General features: G+C 46.0%; 1 protein-coding gene across 2 annotated transcripts in view; it reads left to right on the top strand.

Moving 5' to 3' along the window:
• The window catches only part of POLA1 (DNA polymerase alpha 1, catalytic subunit), a 265803-nt gene extending 252489 nt beyond the window's left edge, over positions 1-13314 (top strand). For both annotated transcript variants that reach the window (XM_010986714.3, XM_031445684.2), the window contains exon 37: positions 12516-13314. In XM_010986714.3, coding sequence (XP_010985016.1) covers positions 12516-12658 — 143 coding nt within the window. In that variant the 3' untranslated portion in view covers positions 12659-13314. The remainder of the gene's footprint in view (positions 1-12515) is intronic.
• The last annotated feature ends 6670 nt before the right edge of the window (positions 13315-19984 follow it).

Below are 19984 nucleotides of genomic sequence, written 5' to 3'. Positions count from 1 at the left end.
GCTACCAGTTAGTCAAGTTAAATCCAGAGTAGCATTAAAATTACTCTGAAAACTGTTTGGCAGGGGTCAGGTGCCGTCTGTGGCTGCCGCACATAGGATAGCTGTTCTGTTCTGGTGGAGTTTTTTTTTTTTTTTTTTTCCCTTTATTATTACTGTGACTGACCAGCTCTCCAAATAGCCCTTCACTACCTGTTTACTTATTGTCTTCACCTCCCTGTTGAAAAAATGTGTCAAACAGAAATGTTGAAAAGTTTCTTTAAAGTGCTGGAAATAGCAGGAGAGTGAGTTGTTCAGGGTGCTAGAGTTTGTGCAGCGTGAAAGCAAAAAAAAAAAAAAAGTGGGGGGTGAGCGAGAACATAATTCTCTGGTTTCTGTAGCAAGATTACTGTTTTCTTCTTTTTATCTTCACTTTTCAACCACTGGGTTCACTGTTCTACTTTTTTTTTTTTAATAGCACAAATGGAATTTATCCTCTCTCCATCTCAAGTCCCTCCCCCCCTCCACTGGCTTTGCTTGTGAATGAAAAGGACTCCTACTATGACTGCAGGACAGATGGCAGCTATATATGTTGGATTCGATGTATTTTGGAGTGAACCATATTTTTCAATTCAAGGCCAATGGATGGGCTGTTTTGAGGGTGGCAGTAACACTATATTTCAAGCCTGCTCCATTTCCACAGAATTTATTTAGACTTAAAACTACATAAATAACCTATAAGCGGTGCTCAAGATAATTGAGTTGTGATCTGTTAGATGTATTGCAGTAATAATAAAAGCAAATCTCAGGTTTCTGGACTGCCTTTCTTCTAAAGAATGTATCTTTACCTTTATACTATCTCTAATGGAGTTTTCTCTTTTGTTAACCATATCTATTATAATCAGACTCTAAGCCTTATGCAGGCAGGCATTTTTTATTCTTTTATTGAGGTAACATTGATATGTAACATTATATCAGTTTCACATGTACATGTATTTCTACTTCTGTACACACTGCAGAGTGCTCACCACCAGAAATTTAGTTTCCATCAGTTTCCATCCGTCACCATCACCATCCAGATGACACCGTTACCCATTTCTCCTCTGTTAGTAGTTACTCTGGTCTCTGTATTTTTGTGTTTGGTTTGGTTTGTTCATTTACTTACTTTTGTTTGTTTTTTAGATTCTAAATATGAGTGAAATCTTATGGTATTTGTCTTTCTCCATCTGACATTTATTTTTTTTTTAGTTATTATTTTTTTTTATTTTGGAGGGTGATAATTAGGTTTATTTATTTGTTGGAGGGACTGGGCATTGAACCCAGGACCTTGTGCATACTAAGCATGTGCTCTATCCACTGAGCTATAGCCTCCCCCCAACTTATTTTCACTTAGTATAATACCTTCAAGGTCCATCCATGTTGTTGCAAATGGCAAGATTTCACCCTTTTTTTAATGGCCAAGTAGCATTATCTACAGATACCACATCTTCTTCATCCATTGATGGACACTTAGGTTGTTTCCATGTCTTGGCTATTGTAAATAATGCTGCAGTGAACATGGGGATGCGTGTATCTTTTTGTGTTAGTGTTTTTGTATTCTTTGAGTAAATACTCAGAAGTGGGATAGTTGGATCGTATGGTTATTTTCTTCTTAATTTTTTGAGGAGTCTCTATGCTGTCTTCCATGATGGCTAAGGCAAGCTTTTTTTTTTTTTTTTTTAATGGATGTACTAGGGATTGAACCCAGGACCTCATGCAGGCTAAGCATACACTCCACCACTGGGCTATACCCACCTGCCTAAGGCAAGCATTTCTGTCTGTTTTGTTCATTCCTGTATCTCCGGGGCATACCTGGCAAATGGTAGGCACTCAGTATATGTCTGTTGAAGTAATTAATAATTCATGCTTCTCCTGTGGGTTCATAGAATTGTGGTGCGTTTGCTTATTTGTATTTTTTAAATCCAACTAGATTGCCAGACTGTGTTCCTGAAGTATAGCTGTCACACGGATTTAGTTTTGGATTCCTTCCTTCACCCCCAGCCCATCCCAAATTGTACTTGACACCTAGTGGGTGGTCAATAAATATTTGTTGACTGAACAAGTAGAGAGGCCCAAACACAGGTCATTTGCCAGTGAGGGATGTGGTCATTTGGTTGTAGAGGTGAAGACCAACAAATTGTTCCACCGATCAAGAGCCTACGAGTTCTCGGCCTTATGTGAGTCCAGAGTTCATGCCCGGATGTCATGGTTTTCTGGGCTTATTTTCAGATTTCCATATTCCTTCAGTTTCTAGTTTAAGAGCATTTTACTTTTGCTAAAGCATTCAAGAAAAGGCCCTGATAATGATGTGGTCAGTATCTGTAACCAGCCCATTCACTAGCGCCATCTAGAAGAATCCATTGCATGCTCTCCAGTGTGAGTGGCCCTGCCTTAATGTGGGAAGGAGACTGCCCTGCTTAGAGGGATGCATCCAGGAAAGCAGTTAGACCTCCCACAGCACCATTTGCCTCTTCTGTGGAATGGTGGTTCAGGGATTCTGTCATTCTGTCGCGTCCTCCACTACCTACATCTCTGGAGCCCCCTGCTTCCATCTGCAAAGTGAGGGAAATGAGGGCCTAGAGGCTGCTCCACAGGGTCAGAGGCTTCGGGGAATTCAGTGACTTCATCAAGAATGTACCATGTAAGAGACACACCGCTCTCCCTTTTAATCTTTGAGTCATAAATGTGACATAGCTTTGAATGGATAGCAACAATTTGCAAATCAATAAGACCTGTTTTGTAATTAGCTTTGGAATAAGCATTAAAAAGTATACATTGAGGACTGTGATAGTAAAAATGCAGAGCGAGGTGGGGATTCTTTGTTGGTAGCTAAAAAGGTACATCTTAAATATACAGAAATGGAGGTGATGAGTGTCTCTAGCTACTAACACATTCTCTTAGAAGAATGCCTGGATAGAAGCCTTTTTTTAAAGGAGAATATAAAGAGATTTTCTTAAGTTGTACCACAAGGGTTATGCATTTATTTGGGAAGAATCTTGAATGTGCAATAGAACATTCCCTGATGTGCTCAGTCCATCTTTTCTTCTCTCATTTGATCTTAATCCAAGAAGAGCCACAGAATGCACTGAAATAAGGATTCCGATTTTTATTAAAGCAGATTTAACTGTCTATAAAGTGAAATGTTTGGCCTTACGGGGAGGGGAGGTGAGCAGGTTCATTCCAGAATCCTGCATCCACGTGGGCTGAAATTGCCAAGACTCTCGGTTGTCTGGGCCAAAGGTAAGAAACCTATAATAGTACTGAGGAGAACTTGTGCATTTTTAAAGTTCAGTCGCGCAGACTGGGAAGTAGGAGAATGCGAGTTTCTTTTTGTGCCCCTCCGCACACGGAGAGGAAGGAGCGTGAGCCCAGGTGTGGCCTTGCAAAAAGCTTCCTGGTCCGGTTTCCTCATGGGTAGAGCGTCTCTTCTGTTTCACTGATGAGATTGTTGTCAGGATGAAATAATAGAATATGTATTATATGTATTTTTCACCCTCTCTATATCAGGAATTGGTGAACTTTCTCTATAAAGAGTCACAAAGTAAATATTTTCAGCTTTGCGAACAAGGCAGTCTCCATTGTAGCTACTCATGTTCGCCGCTGTGGCCATGGCCAGTTCAGAAACACATGCACATGGCAGTGTGCCAATAAAACTTTATTGACAGAAACAAGTGGCAGCCTGAATTTGGTCTTCAGGCCATACTTGGCCAACCCTTGCCCTATGATAATGAAAGGCATAAAACATAAAATACCAATTTTTTTTAACTGCTTCTAGTAAACCACTCCCCCTACTTGGGAGTTAGCCAGTATGGTCAGTACTTGGCCAACCCTGTGAGGAGAAAGCCTTCTTCTTTAAGTTTTAGGTCAACTTTACCAAATTTTTGCTAAATTCTGAAGGTAGAATTTAAATTTTATTCAGCTTGTATTTATGGGTGGCTTCACTTAGGCTACCTAGCCTCACACGAGCCTCCAACTTCTAAGAAAGCGTTCTGCTCTTAGGACAGTTTCCTTAGAGCCTTGATGTTAGTTGTGGCAGAGGGGATGCCCCAGTTAAAACGCTAAGTAGGGTGGGACACAGTCACCAGTTACCTCCCCTGGACCACCCTGGAGTTGACAGAGAAGGACAGTGGCCATCTTGATAACCAGCCAGTTAAGGTTTCAAGATACGTGGTCAATTGTGATGAAACTGACAGAGAATCCTACTTAAAGAGCTTGACTGACATACCCTGGAATGGAATACACCATGGTCTTCGGGTTTCCAAGAGACAAAGTCATATTAGCTTAATAGAAGAACTTGGAGAAAATACAGCGTATCACTTCAAAGAATTTAAGAGGGTAGAGGTTGCTAATCCAGATACCCTGAAAACTGGTATTTCAAACTCCACGGTTGGTTCTTTGAGTGGCTGCCTTGCTTTTAAGATTTAGATTGTAGCTGATGAGTCAGAAATCCACAGCCACATCCATTTTACATAAACATTAAATCCGGAGTAGCCAAAAAATGTATCTGGTACAGAATTTGACTTCATATACTTTTCCTTGGATAATGAGTTTGATGGTAAGCAGTCATTTAAAAGTCTGCCTTTGACTTTCCCTCAGATTTCTTAAGGCCTTTGATTTTCCCCCACTCCTTAGGTGTTCCACACTGAGTCAGTTAGCTTTTTGTAATACATACCCCACAAGTTGGCAAATAATATATTTATTCATGATTTTCTGTATTCCCACCATTTCTCCAGGGCAGTGGCCCTCTCTGATAGGCCGCTTCTAAGATGGCACCCGATGATCCCTGCCCCTTAGCGTTCACTCTTACGCAGTAGCCCTATTCCTCTGGGTATGAGCCAGACCCAGTGCCAAAGAGGGTGGGACATCACCAGGACATCACTTCTGAGATTAGGTTACAGAAGATTTTGACTTCCGTCTTGAGCATGCACTCTCACTCTCCTGCTCATTCACTCTGAAGGAAAGCAGCTGCCACGTTGTGAGCTGCCCTGCGGGGAAGCCTGTATGTAGAAACTGAGGCCTTAGTCCAACAACCAGAGAGGAATATTTAGTGATTTATTGTATTATTATGGTGGTAGAATACCTATTTGGTTGGGATTAATCAAAAGTGTTCACTTTTCTCCCCTCCATGAAGAATATAATTCTCAGCATCTTGGGATATGATATCTACAGAGTGATACACAGGTAGGGAGGAACTGTGAACAACCCATGAATAGACATGGAACCCAGGACAGGCCGAGAGCCCTTGAAATAACCGTAGCTGCAACTATCCCTGGTGTGCAGAGGGGAAGAGGTGTTAAAGAAACTTGCCTTAGTGTCAGGATCTAGGAAGGCACAGCCCCTTATCTGTCCTCCATCCAGAAAGTGGTGCTGGCTCCAGGCCCTGATCACAGCATGACTGTTAGCTTCACATCCAACTGTCCCCGACACAGTAGCGTGGGCTGTGAGAACAGGACGCTGGCGAGAAGGGGAGATACCCAGAGGATTAAGGAGCAACCAGGGCAAGGCCTACGTTCTTTTGCCTTAATCCCGAAAAGAACAAGCACTTAGCTGGTGACAGCCTTGGGCCCAGGCAGGGAGTGTGGAAGCCATTCCCTCAGGTGCCCCTGGTGCATATTTGCTACACCCTGGGGACTTTTTCTTCTCCCACCTGTGGAAAATGACCATTTACGCTGGAGTGGAAAATGACCATTTATGCTGGATCATAGCCTTTCCCGCCTGTCTCTTGCCATCATTGTCTGTGACTAACATTTGTTTAGCATTAACTTGATCCCACAGACTGCCTGGGCACACTAACCCTTCAACCTACTCATTCACTAAACTGAAGAAACCTAAGCAGGGACTTGACATTCAGAGATAGGAGCCCAGAAGTGAGTCCAGAATTTCCGATTCTGAAGCCAATGCCAACTTCCAGTCTCCACTTCCTGCATTTAGTACATGTGCATTTTCTTTTCCTCTCCTGTCTGCCCTTCCCTCCCTAGAGAGTGCCGACCCACACCCACACCCTGTTAACTCTACAGGGTAAATGATTTCCAGATCCCGTGGGTGGGCCTTTTGTGCATGTCACCAAATAGTGCATTAAATCAGTCTGAATTTTTTATGCACCCAGGTTTAGAAACAGATTAAGATAATTAAATATCAAGATTAGAAATGGTATGTGAGCAATAAAGATATTGTGTACACTTCTTGGATATTTTTGCTGACACAAGCCTTTGGAAGCCTGGAGTCTTCAGGAAGAGTGGTACCAGTAGAAAATGTTACTTCAACTCGATAAGTCTGTGAGGTCATTGAAATCAGACATCCCTGAAAATTGTATAGTTCTGGTCCTCAGTGGGGGAGGTGTAGACTTATCAGAATCTGGGAATCTTTACAAAGCAAACAAACACATTCTCAACCTCCCTTTCCTCACAAAGACCCAGGAGTTGGGTGGTGAACACTGCATCCCCACCTCCCAAGCCCCCTTAAGCACTGCTGACCTGAGACTAATCATCTTCCCTCTTGTCTTTTGTGGAACATTGATTAGACATTAAGATATTTGGAACATCTCCATTTTCTCATGACTTCATGTGTATTAAAAAATAGCGCCCACATGAAATACACTGTAGTTGTGATCTAGCCCCTGGGCTTTGATTAAATTGCAGGCTTGTAGAATAGAAGGCCACGAAGGGTGTTTGCAAATTGCGTTAGTAGCCATGCTGGGGAGCTTGGGGAGAAACTAACATGTTTTCTCCATGGGCAGGAACTCAAAACTCTAGGCCTTTGGTAGAGTTGATCCTTAATAAAACTTAGGGGTTTTGTTTGTTTTTTAGTTTTTATATTGGAAACTGCTTGTTGTTGAAGGTCAACATTTTGTTGCTACTTTTTCTACCCAAATGCAGTATGGAACCATTTGAAGAAGAAAATTTTGCTCAGTGTATCCAGAACAGAGTTCTGAGAGTTACAGTGACCAATACTCTTGTGTACCACAATGATGGTTCTTTTTAAACATTAGGGTAGTTTCAAAAAATTCTAATAAATTCATTGTAATTCATAGAACATGCTGTAATAGAGAGATACATGTAAAATACAATCTGTGTACCTGATTGCAGGTAACAGAGTTAAATGTGCCAGCAATCTCAAACACAGTTTGATATTTCCTATAATAAAATATAATACAAAAAAATTAAATATCCAATATCAATGGATTCTAAATGGTTTTGATATTTCTTTTTGTCCTTTCCCATGAAGAGTAATTTATTTCCCTTTTTAAAGTGTGGGCAGAATGATTACTAGCGCACTGTAATGTAATTGTGTTGCATTGATAAAATAAAAATTGTCCTTTATCTGTGTCCTGATAATGTTCAATTTACAGGCTGGCTTCTCTGCCACCTCTTCAGTGCTTTGAGTATTCCAGCTCTCCTCCCTTCCTGCTCTGAGAGCGCACAGAACTGTTTGAAATCCACTGGTACAATTGTCAAATCAATTATTCATTCTCTGCAATTATGCTCGCACAAAGAACATTTTGCTGGTCTGAATGATGATTAAATTAACAGCTATTCCAGCTGCCTGATAACATCTAATAGAATATTCATAAGCCCAAAATGGAATGAATTATCTCCATTAACTTCATCATGCTCACTTAATTACATGCTTGTTATTGTATTTACACCTTGTTAGATACCGCTGAAGCTGATCCAGTGGCTGGCCGGGAATTGGAAGCGTCTGTCATGGGGCAGTTGGAGCGCGTTTTGTAGGAAATGCTATTTATTTTAAATGCTCCACCTGCTGGGAGCCGAGGTTAGTCAGCAGCACTGAGATGAATTGGGAAACGGGGTGTAAAAAGAAATAATGTGCTTCTGACAGGCTCCGTGGCTTTTAAGTTGCTCTCATTCAGCCACTTCACAAAAAATTATTTTATTCCATCTCTCAGTGATGATGACATGATTGCTTTTGGGTAATCATTTACCATTCTGATTTTATTTTTTGAAGTAAATTGTCTGAAGTAATAGGTTCTTGGAATTACAGCGTGCCTTGCTTTTTTCTTAGAACTTTATTTAAGCTTGTCTTCTAGCATTTAACCCGAGTCCCCTCTTTCGTTTGATCTTCTAACTTTATTTATACAACAGTGCTTAATGATCCTGCACAATGTGTTTTTTTCCCTCTCTGCACCCCCCCCCAAAAAAAATTCTGTCCAGTGTGGTTGACAGCACTTTTTATAACCTCAGCAAGGGGGCTGCATGGGCAGTTTTCTTCCGACATGACAAATACAAACACCCAAAACCCAACCCTGATAGAATCACTTCATCCAGTTGAAAGGAAATTTTTGATCTCTTTCAAGGTGACTCTTTCTCCAGTGAAACATGGTCAGGGGCACGACTCTCCCCTTCTAGTTTTCACCCTCGACATGGCATTCTTTACACCGGGCTCAGCCCAGCTCCTCCCCTCTTCCATCGCCCTCTGCTCTTTCCAAACTTGCAGGCACCAGCCCTTCCCAATGGTGGGGCCCGGCAGCGCCTCCCTCCGCTGGGAGAGAGGAGGGCACTGCTCACCGCCAGGCTGCAGCCAGCCTGTGTTTACTGAACAGGAACCAGACCAGTGGTGGAAAGAATGATCATCACACTTCTAAATCCTTGTCAGCTCAGCCCAATAGAGCACTTGAGCTAAACCACGGATATTTTATTCTATTTGAAGGCTGTATTGTGGTATCAACAAAAAAGAAGAGAAAAAAATGGAAGATAATTATTTATAAGTAGGGCTGGAGCTGGATAGTGGACTAACAGAGAGACTCTTCAGCCCTTAGAAATATTTTCGCATCTAAGACATGATTTAACAGGCGACCGCGGTCCTCTAGGCGTCAGTTGACGAGTGCGTCATTCGCCATGTGTGCCTGGCACCGTGCCTTGTCAGTTTCTTTCTAAATAAGAATTCAGTGGGGGATGATGTTTTTTTCCTTCTTATTTTGATGGAGAAATGTTTATGTACTGGTCATTTGATGTGGGGCCCTAAAGGTGTGTCTCTCTGAAACAGGGATGTCACTTGAGATCTTTTGGATAGCCCAGACTCGCTTATTGATTGATATTCAGGAGACAGACAGCCAGGCCAGAGGCTCCCACAGCTCTCTCTGGGTCAGATGGCTTTAAATCGTAAAGAGGTTTTCTTTCAAAATGCCTAAAGCTTCCTGCATTCCACCCCTGATGGCAAAGCTCACGTTGCATTGAGGGAGGGAGGCTATGGATTAGAAAAAGTGGGAAAGCAGAGCACTGTATGGTGGGAAGCCATGCAATTAAAAAACTGACTGAAATTATTACCTGATTTCATAATTGACAGAATATTTAATTCAGATATAGTAAATTGACACACCTCTACACAGAGACAATTATGACTGACTGTATAACACCTGACAGAATCAATTATAACTGACTGTTGTTTGATACCTTTGCACGGAAATAAATGAAACAGACATTCAGAACAGAGACGGCTGCTGCCTGTGTGCCTGAGCCTGCCTTAATTAAAATCAAATAACCAGTAGGCGATGTTAAAATGTCTTTGCCTTGTGGTTTCTAGTTCAGCGTGTTTCTTTAAGTCCAAAAAGGGTTTTATAAAGAGTAAAGCTGAAAAGAGTTTTTTGGTTTACTGACACGGAAATAAAATATCTGAAGTAGAGATGGTTTCCTTAGATGGGAGAATACTCCTTTTTTTCCCCAAATAGTTCTAACATTTTATTTGATCAGTTGAGTTTTAAATAAAATATTTGTAAGACACGTTCAACATGCAGCTGATGGTCTACCTCATCCCACACAGAAAATACTGTAGCTTGCATGATTTCGAGGTTTTAGAGGCTAATTAGTAGAAAGCAACTTTAAATTAGTAGTTCATTTTATTTTCTGATAAAATACTGTGTGAAAAATTAGTAAGTAGGCTAACTTGGATTTTATTGTTTTTACAAGGCTTAGGGACAAGATATTTTGGGTAATTAGTATACCACCAAAAGGAATCAGCATGTAGAAAGGACCAGGTTAAAAAAAGCTGTAGATACACGTTCTTCGAATGTTATTCCCAGGAATGGTTGATTCGCTTTGCCGGTGTATTAAGATGAGTGATTTCCGGTGATACTTCAGTCCATTAGAGTATATTCTGCTGGTGTACTTGTGTGTAGGAAAAGCACTGCCTTCCCTATCTTGACGGAGTTTGGATTTGTTGTGCTGGTTGTTGAGCCAGCAACAGCCACAGCCAGGGGCATCTCTGGTTGGGGCGGGCGGTCTGTAGGTCTTCTCTGCCTCTTGCCTAATGGCCTCTCGGAATCTTTAACAGTTGTCTCTGCGGGTCAGGTGCCCAGGACGGTGGCATCTTCCCTGACTCCCAACACTGGAGCAGGGAGAAGGAATCAGGTTCTACTGGCCTCGTTAACTGGTTTCTACCATTTAACACTGAGGTTTTCCCTTGAGTTCTCAAGTGGTGGATGGGTGTAGCGTTAAAGGAAACAGGGTGACAGAAGCCCAACGTGGGTGGCCCAGGTGCCTAAAGAAGGGAGAGAAAAAGCCACGAAGAAGGGGTGAGCCCTTTCCCCTCTCAGCTCCCACCCCCGACATGGCCTGTGACAGCTTGTGTAGTTTTTTCCTGGAAGACCTTGCAAACGTTATTGATTTGATTCTCATTGGGGAAGCAAGTCGGAGCTTTTATCTGCATCTCTAACCGGCGTGGAATGGTGTCTTGGCCGTATTGACCGGCTATGGGATCTGCTGGCGGTCACAGTTGTCTTTTACGAAGAAGAGCACCGAGTGACGCTGGTTGTCATTCTAACTCCACTGTGTGGCAGCGTAAATAGTCCCCTTTCTAACCAACCTGGTGGGAAAAGTCAATATCCCATCAGCAGAGGAGGTAAACACATCAGGAGCTGTGCCCTCTCTCTTCCTCCCCTGCCCCGTCTCACCGCAGCTCTGTAAATGTCTCTCCCCAGTCATACAAGCATTTGTGTCATTCACATGCATGGGGCGCTGGCCTGCCGGGAGGCTGCCGCCACCGCTCGGGCCATTGTTGTGTATTCCTAGACTCTGATAATTAGAACTTTCAAAGTGTCTTTCTCTAGTCGCTTAACGATGCGACCCCTCTCTCTCTCTCCTCGTCTCTTTTTCCACCCCCTTTGGGCATTTAAATCCTCTCTACAAAACTTTCTGTTGTTGTTTTTTGAAAGGCAATTGATGTAATTTAGAAAAGGTTGTGGAGAACAAACGCAAATGTGTAGCTAAGGAACAAAAATCTGGAGACCAAGTTTTCATTTTCCGGAGGTTTTGTAGACTTCACTGTTGCTCTGTTGTTTCCGCGGGTTTTTTTTCTTTGGGTGATTGATGTGCACTCCCTTCCGTGTCTCCTTCCCGATGCTTTCCTATCCCAGGGCGCTGGGCAGCTCCCCCTTGGCTGCTTGGTGCAGGCTGGCATCTGGGGCCTGCCCATCTCCATCTAGGAGCAGCAACATGGGGCGCAGGGACAAGGGTGCACAGTGGGCCCCCTGAGTGCAGGCTCGGGGCTCTGGCTACCTGGGTTTGCGTTTCTGCCTCCTGGATCTCCAGCTGTGTAACCTGGGGCAAGTTTCCTCAGCCATCAAATGGGGATTTCAAAATATAAAAGTCGGTCTCTCCAAACACCTTGCAGAGTTCCCCAGATGCTCTGAACAAAAACTGTGTCATCTTAACCATCCTGGGCAGGGTTGGCTCCCCCAAGGCTCACCCCTGTCCCCAAAAGATCAGACCTGGGTGTCTTGGCCACTGCTCGTTCCTAAGAACCAAGAGTAGGCTCTGGGGAGGGAGGAGAAGATGCCTCTGGCTGGCAGTGCTCTTCTCAGAACGGCAGGCAAGGCCAGGGATGCATGAATGGAAGAAGCAGGAGGCAGAGGAAGGGCGTCTGTGCACCTCAAGTTCATGGGTACACAGTATGGACAAAGAAGCAAAAAGAAATCCTGCGGATGGACAGGTGCTCTGCGGACAGCCCAGCCCCTCGCCTCTTTGAGCAGAAATTTTGTGTAGTGGAGGGATGCAGCTGGAAGGGCCTAGAAGAAGCCGACTAGGCCCAGCTGATCCGGGGAGTTGGTGCTGAGAGGCTCTGGCTTCCTTTTGAGACAGATTAGTTCCTGCCACCTCTGTCCTCTGCATGAAGTTGCGTGCATGCTAGGCAGCACTGTGGGCCCGGCGTCTGCGAGTGGAGTTCACCTTGGCTGCCGCACGTGGTCGTGCACCTGCAGCTGGCGTCAGTCAAGAGTGGCCCTGGCCCCGGGGCGCTGAATCAGCTAGGTGCTGAGAAGTGGCGGGCAGGGAAAAGGAAGACAGGCTTCCACAGAGCAATCTCGAGGTACCCTTCTCCCGTGTGGGACCGGCCCCAGGGGTAGACCAGCAACAGGACAGCGAGGACATCTGAGACGCGGAGCTGCGAACCAAGTCCATACCCCCGCTCTAGTGCTTGAGGAATACTGAATGGTCTTGAAAGACGCTGCCTCTGAGACTTGTAATCCTTTTATTTTTATTTCTTTTTAGATAAATTGAAGCAGTTTCTTACTCCCAAAGTTCGCCAGGACTATAAAAAACTCAAGAACACAGCAGAGCAGTTCTTATCCCAGAGTGGCTACTCCGAAGTGAACCTCAGCAAACTCTTCGCGGATTGTGCCGTGCGGTCCTGAGGGGATCCCGGAGGTGGATGCGGCGGGGGCGGTTGAACGAAGAACCGCATCCTCGGCACCTGCACTGGGGCCCCGGCTGCTTTTCCTGCCTCACTTTGCCTTTGGAACTGCGTTTCATGTTTGTGTAGCTGTGGCTTGGGAGGGGAGATTGTTAAGGGAGACTGCAAAAATATTTAATATACTAAGCGTCAAAGAAGATCACAACCGCCTTCCTCTGACAGTATACCTCGTGCTCTTGAAACCCCACTGGAGAGCTGGCTGCCGTGCATTCAGGACTGGGTTCCTAGGGGAGGGCTCTGTGTGAGAAGAGAAACTAACTGAGTATGGCTGGGACACAAGTGCCCCCAGGCTTGACCCCCAAGACCTTCAGCAGAGGCGCCCCCAGAAAGAGGGGTTCAAGGAACCTGGTAGGAGGGCTAACACTTTGCCTTTTTGTGCACCAGTTAAACCCAACTGTCTCCCGGCTGCTGGCTCCAAGAGCGGCTGTCCTTTTCAGTCTCTTTCATATAGATAGCCAAGGCGGGAGACGTAGAAGCCTTGCACTTACTAAATAGATTACACAGAGCTCACTTGTTTATTGAATCGCTCCAAAGCCCAGCACGTACAAGCACATGCACACTGGGCAGCGGTGTTACACTCACCTTCCTTTTTTTTTTCTCAAGTAGAAAATCCTGGTAAATGTTTATGCAATAGGAAAGCACATTTTAAATAATTTGATACCCTGTGACATTTCATTTTAAATGTGTAGAAGTTGGGGTGAGGGTCATTGTGTTATATTCAGAAAATCAGGGGGAAGAATGGTTAATCAGCCTTGGTGCTGTTTTTTCCTTTCTTCAGAACAGTGCCTTTTTGTCAGAAGCCAAACATGTGTCAGTATAGCAGTCTTTCCTTTCTTACGTTCTTGGTAAGATTATACTCACAAAACATTTCCCCTTGCACAACTATGCTATATGTTTTTTAAATCTATGTATTTTCATAAGAGAAGCATATGCTGTGCTCTTTTTTTTTTTCCGCTTCAGAATAAAGTTTTCTAAAGGGAACCCAGTTGCAGTGACTCTTTATCAGGTGCAAAGAGTGGACCAGAGGGGCAGCCAGGAGTAAGGGCTGACAGGCGGCCAGCCCCTTCCAAAACCTCAGCGCGCTTAGAACTCACCTCAGAGATGCACGGTGTGATGTATGTCCCAGGGTTTTGAGTGGCATTTCCGTGGACTTTGGGTCCTTCAAGAGATGAAATATGGCTTCTCGTGGGCTTTGCTGACTTGTGGAGAGCAAGGCTGATGGCTCCTGGGAGAACGGCCCCCACTAGAGAAAGGTCACCTGGCTCGGCCCCTAGTGAAGGCTTGTTAAGCAGCAGAGATGACACCATCCTTTATCTTGCTTGGCCTTCTTTTTTCTGTCCCTCACCTCCTTTCTCCTCTGTCTCTTACGCTCGGGTTCTGGGTAGAAACACTTTGGGTTTATGGCTCTGTCAGTTAATTCATGCCATGATACCTCAGGCCCTGTGACCTGTCAGAAGTTGGAGCACCCAAGCTGCTCCAGGAAACTCAGGCTTAGTGTGGTTTTTATTTGCTCTTACCGTACAGGGTTACAAAGCCGGTTCTCTAATGTGTGCTCCCTGAGCCCGCGCCCCTACCTTGCTTTCTGAAGAGAAGGCATATTTTCCTTTATTTCTGGGACCTCGGGTTATGTAAATACAAATAAAGTGTTATCCTGGACTTGCTCCATTAGACACAAATAACTTCTCACCGGTCTCCTTCTTGTCTGCATCTAGATTGTAATCACTGGGAGGGCAGGAACCATTTCTGTAGAAAGTCTACAGAAAGTGAGACATTTCTTAGTACAGTCCCATAAAAGAGCTAATGCAATGATTGTTTTCTTATTCAGATCAGTAACTCTGGGTTAGTTAAGAGGCCTTTCCAGGAGGCACCTAAAGATTCCAGGATTTTATAGAAAGTTGAAACTGCCTCTGATTAAGAATTCCAGTGGATCGCCCTATTGGGAGATTGGAATATGGCATGGTCGCTTTTCTCTAAGAAAGTTTTCTACATGTTGATTTGCATCGGTTGATAGCGCGGTGGGTAGGACCTGTGCAGAGATACCGCCCACTTCTTAGTGGTGTGGTGAGCCTGTCAGTTGTCTCCACAGGCTCCCTGGTCTGTGTGATGGTTAAGCTCAAATGGTAAAAGTGAAACAGGCCGGGTTCACACTAGAGAATGAATTCTCAGGGACTGTGAGCCCGAGTGTGCATGTCTGGTCCAAAGGGGGCAGCGGCCACTCAGCGGCTCCGGCAGGGACAGGGCCCAGGGTGGCCATATGATCTGGTTTTCAAGAGAAGCCAGGAATCCATGAAGTATAAATATTTCTAAATCTTGGCAACTAATTTTTTAGAATAAAATTATAAATGCTGTGGGCCAGATTCAGCCTCTGGGCTCAATTTTATCCGCTCCAGGTAGGAAATGGTGCCCTAAAGGAATGCTGCTCTTCTCAGAGCCCCATGTCTCTGAGAGGGGCATCTTTCCTGTTGAATTTCTGGTCTGCCTACAACAGGGAGCACTTTTATCTTGGTCACAACTTGCTAACTTTCAGCTCTCCTTCGTATAAAGGGGGCTAGCTAGGGGAGGCCAGAAGTTGAAAAAGTCCTACAAATCGTGCTCAATAAGATTTGAATTTGTCCAGGAAACAGATGGGGTTCGTCTCGAGACTGTTGCCCAAGACGTGGAGGCTAAAAAAGTTCACAGACTGGAGTTTGGGCAAGGTTGGTGAGAAGGGCCGGATTCACTGCCACATACCCCCCCCCGCCAGCCGTCCCTCCAACGCACACAGATGCGCCTCAACACTCCTTTTCAAACATATCATTTAAATTAGTTTGGCAGATGATGCAAAGATAAGGAAACTCCAAAAGCAGAGTTCTCCTGTCAGTTTTACGAAAAACACACTAAGCCCCTGGTCCCTCTTGTCAGAATCCCCTGACCCTCAATTCATTCTCCCATCTCCCATCCCAGACTTTAACCCTCCTAGCCTTTCCCTTCTTGCCCCCCCCCCTCCGCTCACCTAAATATTTCTTAATTGAACAGTTTGCTGTGGAGCTTCCTTATAGCAGTTTAATAGATTAACTCATCTGAGCCAGCCTCAAATTTCAGATTAAAATTCCTTCATCCCGAAGGCAGCATTATCAGGTTGTTGGAGGCTGTTTTCAAACCTTGGTTTTCAATAGCAGCGGCTCTGCATTAATTTAACCACTCAGCTAATAAGTAGGTTTCGTTTTGTTATGCTAAGCTTTATTGCTTTTCTTTTGATCGGAATGGTGTTGTTGAGCAAAGCAGGAGACAAGGCATTCTTTGATGAGGGAATTAGCGCTCCATTCTTCCTCTATTATTCATAGCACAGTGGAATATGTAAGTACCTGAGGGTGTCAAAGGAGCGCAGGTTCTATTGCAAAGTGCTCGCCTTGTTTCTCTCAATAGCTGACTATGAGATGATAAACCGCTTAATACACTGTGCTAATTGGATGAGAGCAAAAAGAGATGGGAATTAAGGCGAGGCAAAAGGAGAAAGTGCAACCAGCCTTCAATTCACTCTTTCACCACTTTACCAGCACCAAAGGAGGCACAAGCTTTCTATAAGCAGACTAGAGGTTTTGTGCAGAGATAAAATGAACGTGTTAGTGGATTCAAGTAATACACTAATTATTGCACAGTATAAATACCACTACTGGTTTTATAACAGGGAGGTAAACTTCTTTTGAGAGGGTTATAGGATTGCTTGGCAGTGGTGTAGAACCTAATAAGGGCCCAGAGTAATAACCCCCTGGATTAACAAAATTGCTGCTTGTAGAAGTATGATTCAGGCTTTTACGAAGATTTCTGGAGAATGAATAAAAATGACTGAATGACATTTCTTAATGTATAACTGGTGATCGCTCCCTTTTCTTTAAAGGAAAAAATGTAGACTTCAAACTGGACTGCTAATAACATCCAGGGACAACACGACTTTTTTCTTTAAGAAATGCTTCTCCCCCCCTCCCCCCAGTCAGGTAACAGCTTTTCTTCTCCCCGCCCCCAGCCAGGCTACCACTGTCACTTAAATACACATGCAGTTGCTCCGGGGAGCTCGGTGTTCCAAAATACCATTTTAGGCTCCATTTAAGACTCCCTTCATTCAGACACACTCACTTTTGTGTATACACATGCTCACGTACACATTTTTTTTTCCTCTAAAAGCAAGCTGAACTAACTCATGTATAATTTCCTTTCCTCTAACATCAGCCCCTTTTCCATTCTCGGAAGATCTCTGACCTCAAGATGATATGAAAAAGAAGTGTAGGTGCCTTGTCTCTTGGTATTACAAATCCAAAACAATAATAATAATTGTTTGCCCCACTTGTGGGGAGGGAGGGTAATAGGAAAAAAAAAAACAAAACTGGCCGTGGCAAATACTGGTGACTTTAGCTGAAGACTGAGTTTCAAGCCCTGAAACCTTTAGGTTTTGAAGGATCTCCTTCAATGCTCACTCTCCCTAAATCAGCCACTTTGTATCTTCCTCACCACAAACCTAGGCTGTCCTCCCTAAGTGTCCACATTCCGGGCCATGGGGAGCTGGTGATGGAACAACACTTCGGGGCACCTTCTGGTAATACCCTGCCAGCTGCTCCCTTCCTGCCTTTCCTTTCGGGGGTCCATTCCGGATCTGGCTGGCTTGTCTGAAAATGTAGCAAATTAACATACCTTTCTCCTTATCCTTCCCACCGAGACTGGACTGGGCACCCTCACTCCTCACCCCAAGATGCTGTGGGGGCGGCCCTGGGAAAGCAGGTGGTGGGACAGTCTGGCCTGGGTGTGATCGGGGACAGTCGTGTCCCCCTCACCAGGACTCCCCTGGGCTCCCCACGGCCTCCTCCAGGGTAGAAGAGGTTTGCTTAAGGTTGGGAGGGTCAGCCGCTCGCAGCATTGTGACCGCGTTCCCAGATATTGGGGCCAAATTGGGTTGCCATTCATTAATAATGCTCACAATAAGATTAAATCATTCTGGAAAATCTCATAAAATCCCCCTAAGTACGCTCCAGTGGCTCTTTCCAATCCCCATCATTCAGCACTTGGGGAGGTTTGGAAGGAGAAGAAAATTGGTTTCTTTGCTTTTAATGCTGCTTTGAAAAGATACTCAGAGTTTGTCATGCGTGACATGTCACATGTTTAATGTGGACTTGCTGGAAGTCAGGGGGTCTTTAGCGTGTGATATTTATGGGGAATATTAAGTGCAGAATGAGGTCCCTCCAGCTGGGGAAAGTTGAAAGAATAGGAGGCCCAGGACCGGGCTTGTTTGCGGCATCAGAATGACATAGGATTAAGAGTTTGTAAAACAAGGCGAGGGGTTCTCATTGGCCAGTAATAAATGTAATCCTTGGAGGTAATTTCACGCAATTTGCTTCTGCTCCATAGAAGGGTCAAATGAGAAAAAATGACTTAAAAAAGAGTTCATTAACAGGAAGAATGGTACTGTTTCTCGTATACCATCCAACTGGCAGCCTGGGGGGGGGGGAAGCCCTACCTAAACAAAAAGCCAAAATCGACGGAAAATTGATATTGACCACCAAAAAAAAAAAAAAAGAAAGAAAGAAAGAAAGAAAAGAAAAAAGAAAGAAAAGGAAAGGGGTAAAAAAAAGCCCTTTCCCTCACGCTCCTCCCGCAATCCTCCGTCCCCACCCCAAACTCCCGAGTAGCCCTGCCCATCCAGGAAAGCGGCCCGCACCTCAGGCGACCCTGTGGAGTTTGGAGGTCTGAGACACTGAAATCTGGGTTGATATCCTAGAAAGTTCCCCGAGAAAGGAGTGCGTGACGGGAAGGGCTGAGCGGAGGTAGTTGGCGCCTACTCCCCGTGCCCCAGGCAGGGCCCCTCCTGGCGAGCGCCGCCCTCGCGAATCCAGGGCCCGGGCCAGGTGGCAGTGACCCACGGGAGGGCGAAGGTCCAGGGAACCCTCCTCGGCCCGGGAGCCCCGGGGGCGCGCTCCCCAAGGTGTCCGGCGGGCGGGGGCTGCGGCTTTCCGGCCGGGCAGGCGAACCGAGGACGCCCAGGCCTGAGAGCCGCAGCTGCGGAGCCTGTCGGCCACCCCCGAGTTGCCGCTGACCTCCGCCCGCCCCCGCACCTGCCCGTCGGCGGCGCACGCTTGCGCCCCGGGCCGCCAGGGGACCCGCCCCCTTTCTCCGGGGCGCGGCCTGGGAGCGCGCGCAGTGCCTGGCGGGCCCGGCCCGGAGACGCGCCTGCTCCCCCCGCTGCGACCCACTGGCCTGCGGCCTGGCGGGGCGGCGGCACCGGCTCCGAGAGCCCCGCTAGTCACGCCGCGGCAGCCCCCACCGCCTCGCCTGCCCCTCTCCCCAAAGGTCCGGCGCGCTAATTACTGCAAATTGAAACTAATTAAGCTTCTCTTCCCTTTCCCATCACCCTGGGAGCGTTGGCGAGACCCGGCCCCCGCGGGCTGGCTTACACCAAGCGGTCACCCGAGGGGCGCAGGCAGGCCCCGGGGGAGGGAGAAGCTACCGTCGCTGACGCGGGGAGGGGTGCACCCAGAGGGGTGGCAGATTGCAAATCTGTTTGGGTCTTCTCGAGAAACCTGAGTTGTTTAGATTTTTTTTTAAGTATATACATTTCCCAATGCCTGGATAAGTGATGTAATGACATTTGTCGAGTTAAGATCTGCCACTTGGATACCCCTTGCTGCCTTTCCATCACTGTTCCTGCGTTCTTCTCTCTCTCTCACACACACACACACACACACACGCACACACACACACACACACACACACCCTCCTCCCCGCGCGTGTACCCTGGAGCCCGCCCCCTCGGAAGCCAGCGCCTGGGCTCCTCGCTCTCGCCATTACCTGTCATCTCGGACTGCGCACTTCCTTGTACGTGGCACTTCCGACGAACAGTTTCCTTCGCCTTCTGATCCAAGACTCCCGTTCGCTTTAAAGTTGTCTTCACCATCAACAACGCCTACCGTGCACCCACCCACCCTCGAGCCCACCCCACCTCCCCGGCCCTGGCCCCCCAACTCCCGCTGCGACACGACCAGAGAGCCGAGACGCGTAGAAAGCCCGAGGCGGCAATCTTAACCTTCTTAGGAAACCCGGATCCCTTTGGGGATCAGGTTCAAACCAGGGGCCTCTGCCAGAACGCTGGTGCAGATAAGCCCAGGAGGTGCCGGGGCGCTGGAGCGCACCCCCCACCCCTGGCGTCTGGGGGGCTCCCTTCTATTGTCCCCTCAGCGCCTGCAGAGAGTATTCACACTTCCTTCTGTTAAACATATAATTTTTTTTTATTTTGAGCGTGACA

This window comes from Camelus dromedarius, chromosome X, assembly GCF_036321535.1.
Source record: "Camelus dromedarius isolate mCamDro1 chromosome X, mCamDro1.pat, whole genome shotgun sequence".
Taxonomy (NCBI): domain Eukaryota; kingdom Metazoa; phylum Chordata; class Mammalia; order Artiodactyla; family Camelidae; genus Camelus; species Camelus dromedarius.
This window is presented reverse-complemented; position numbering and strand designations above follow the sequence as displayed.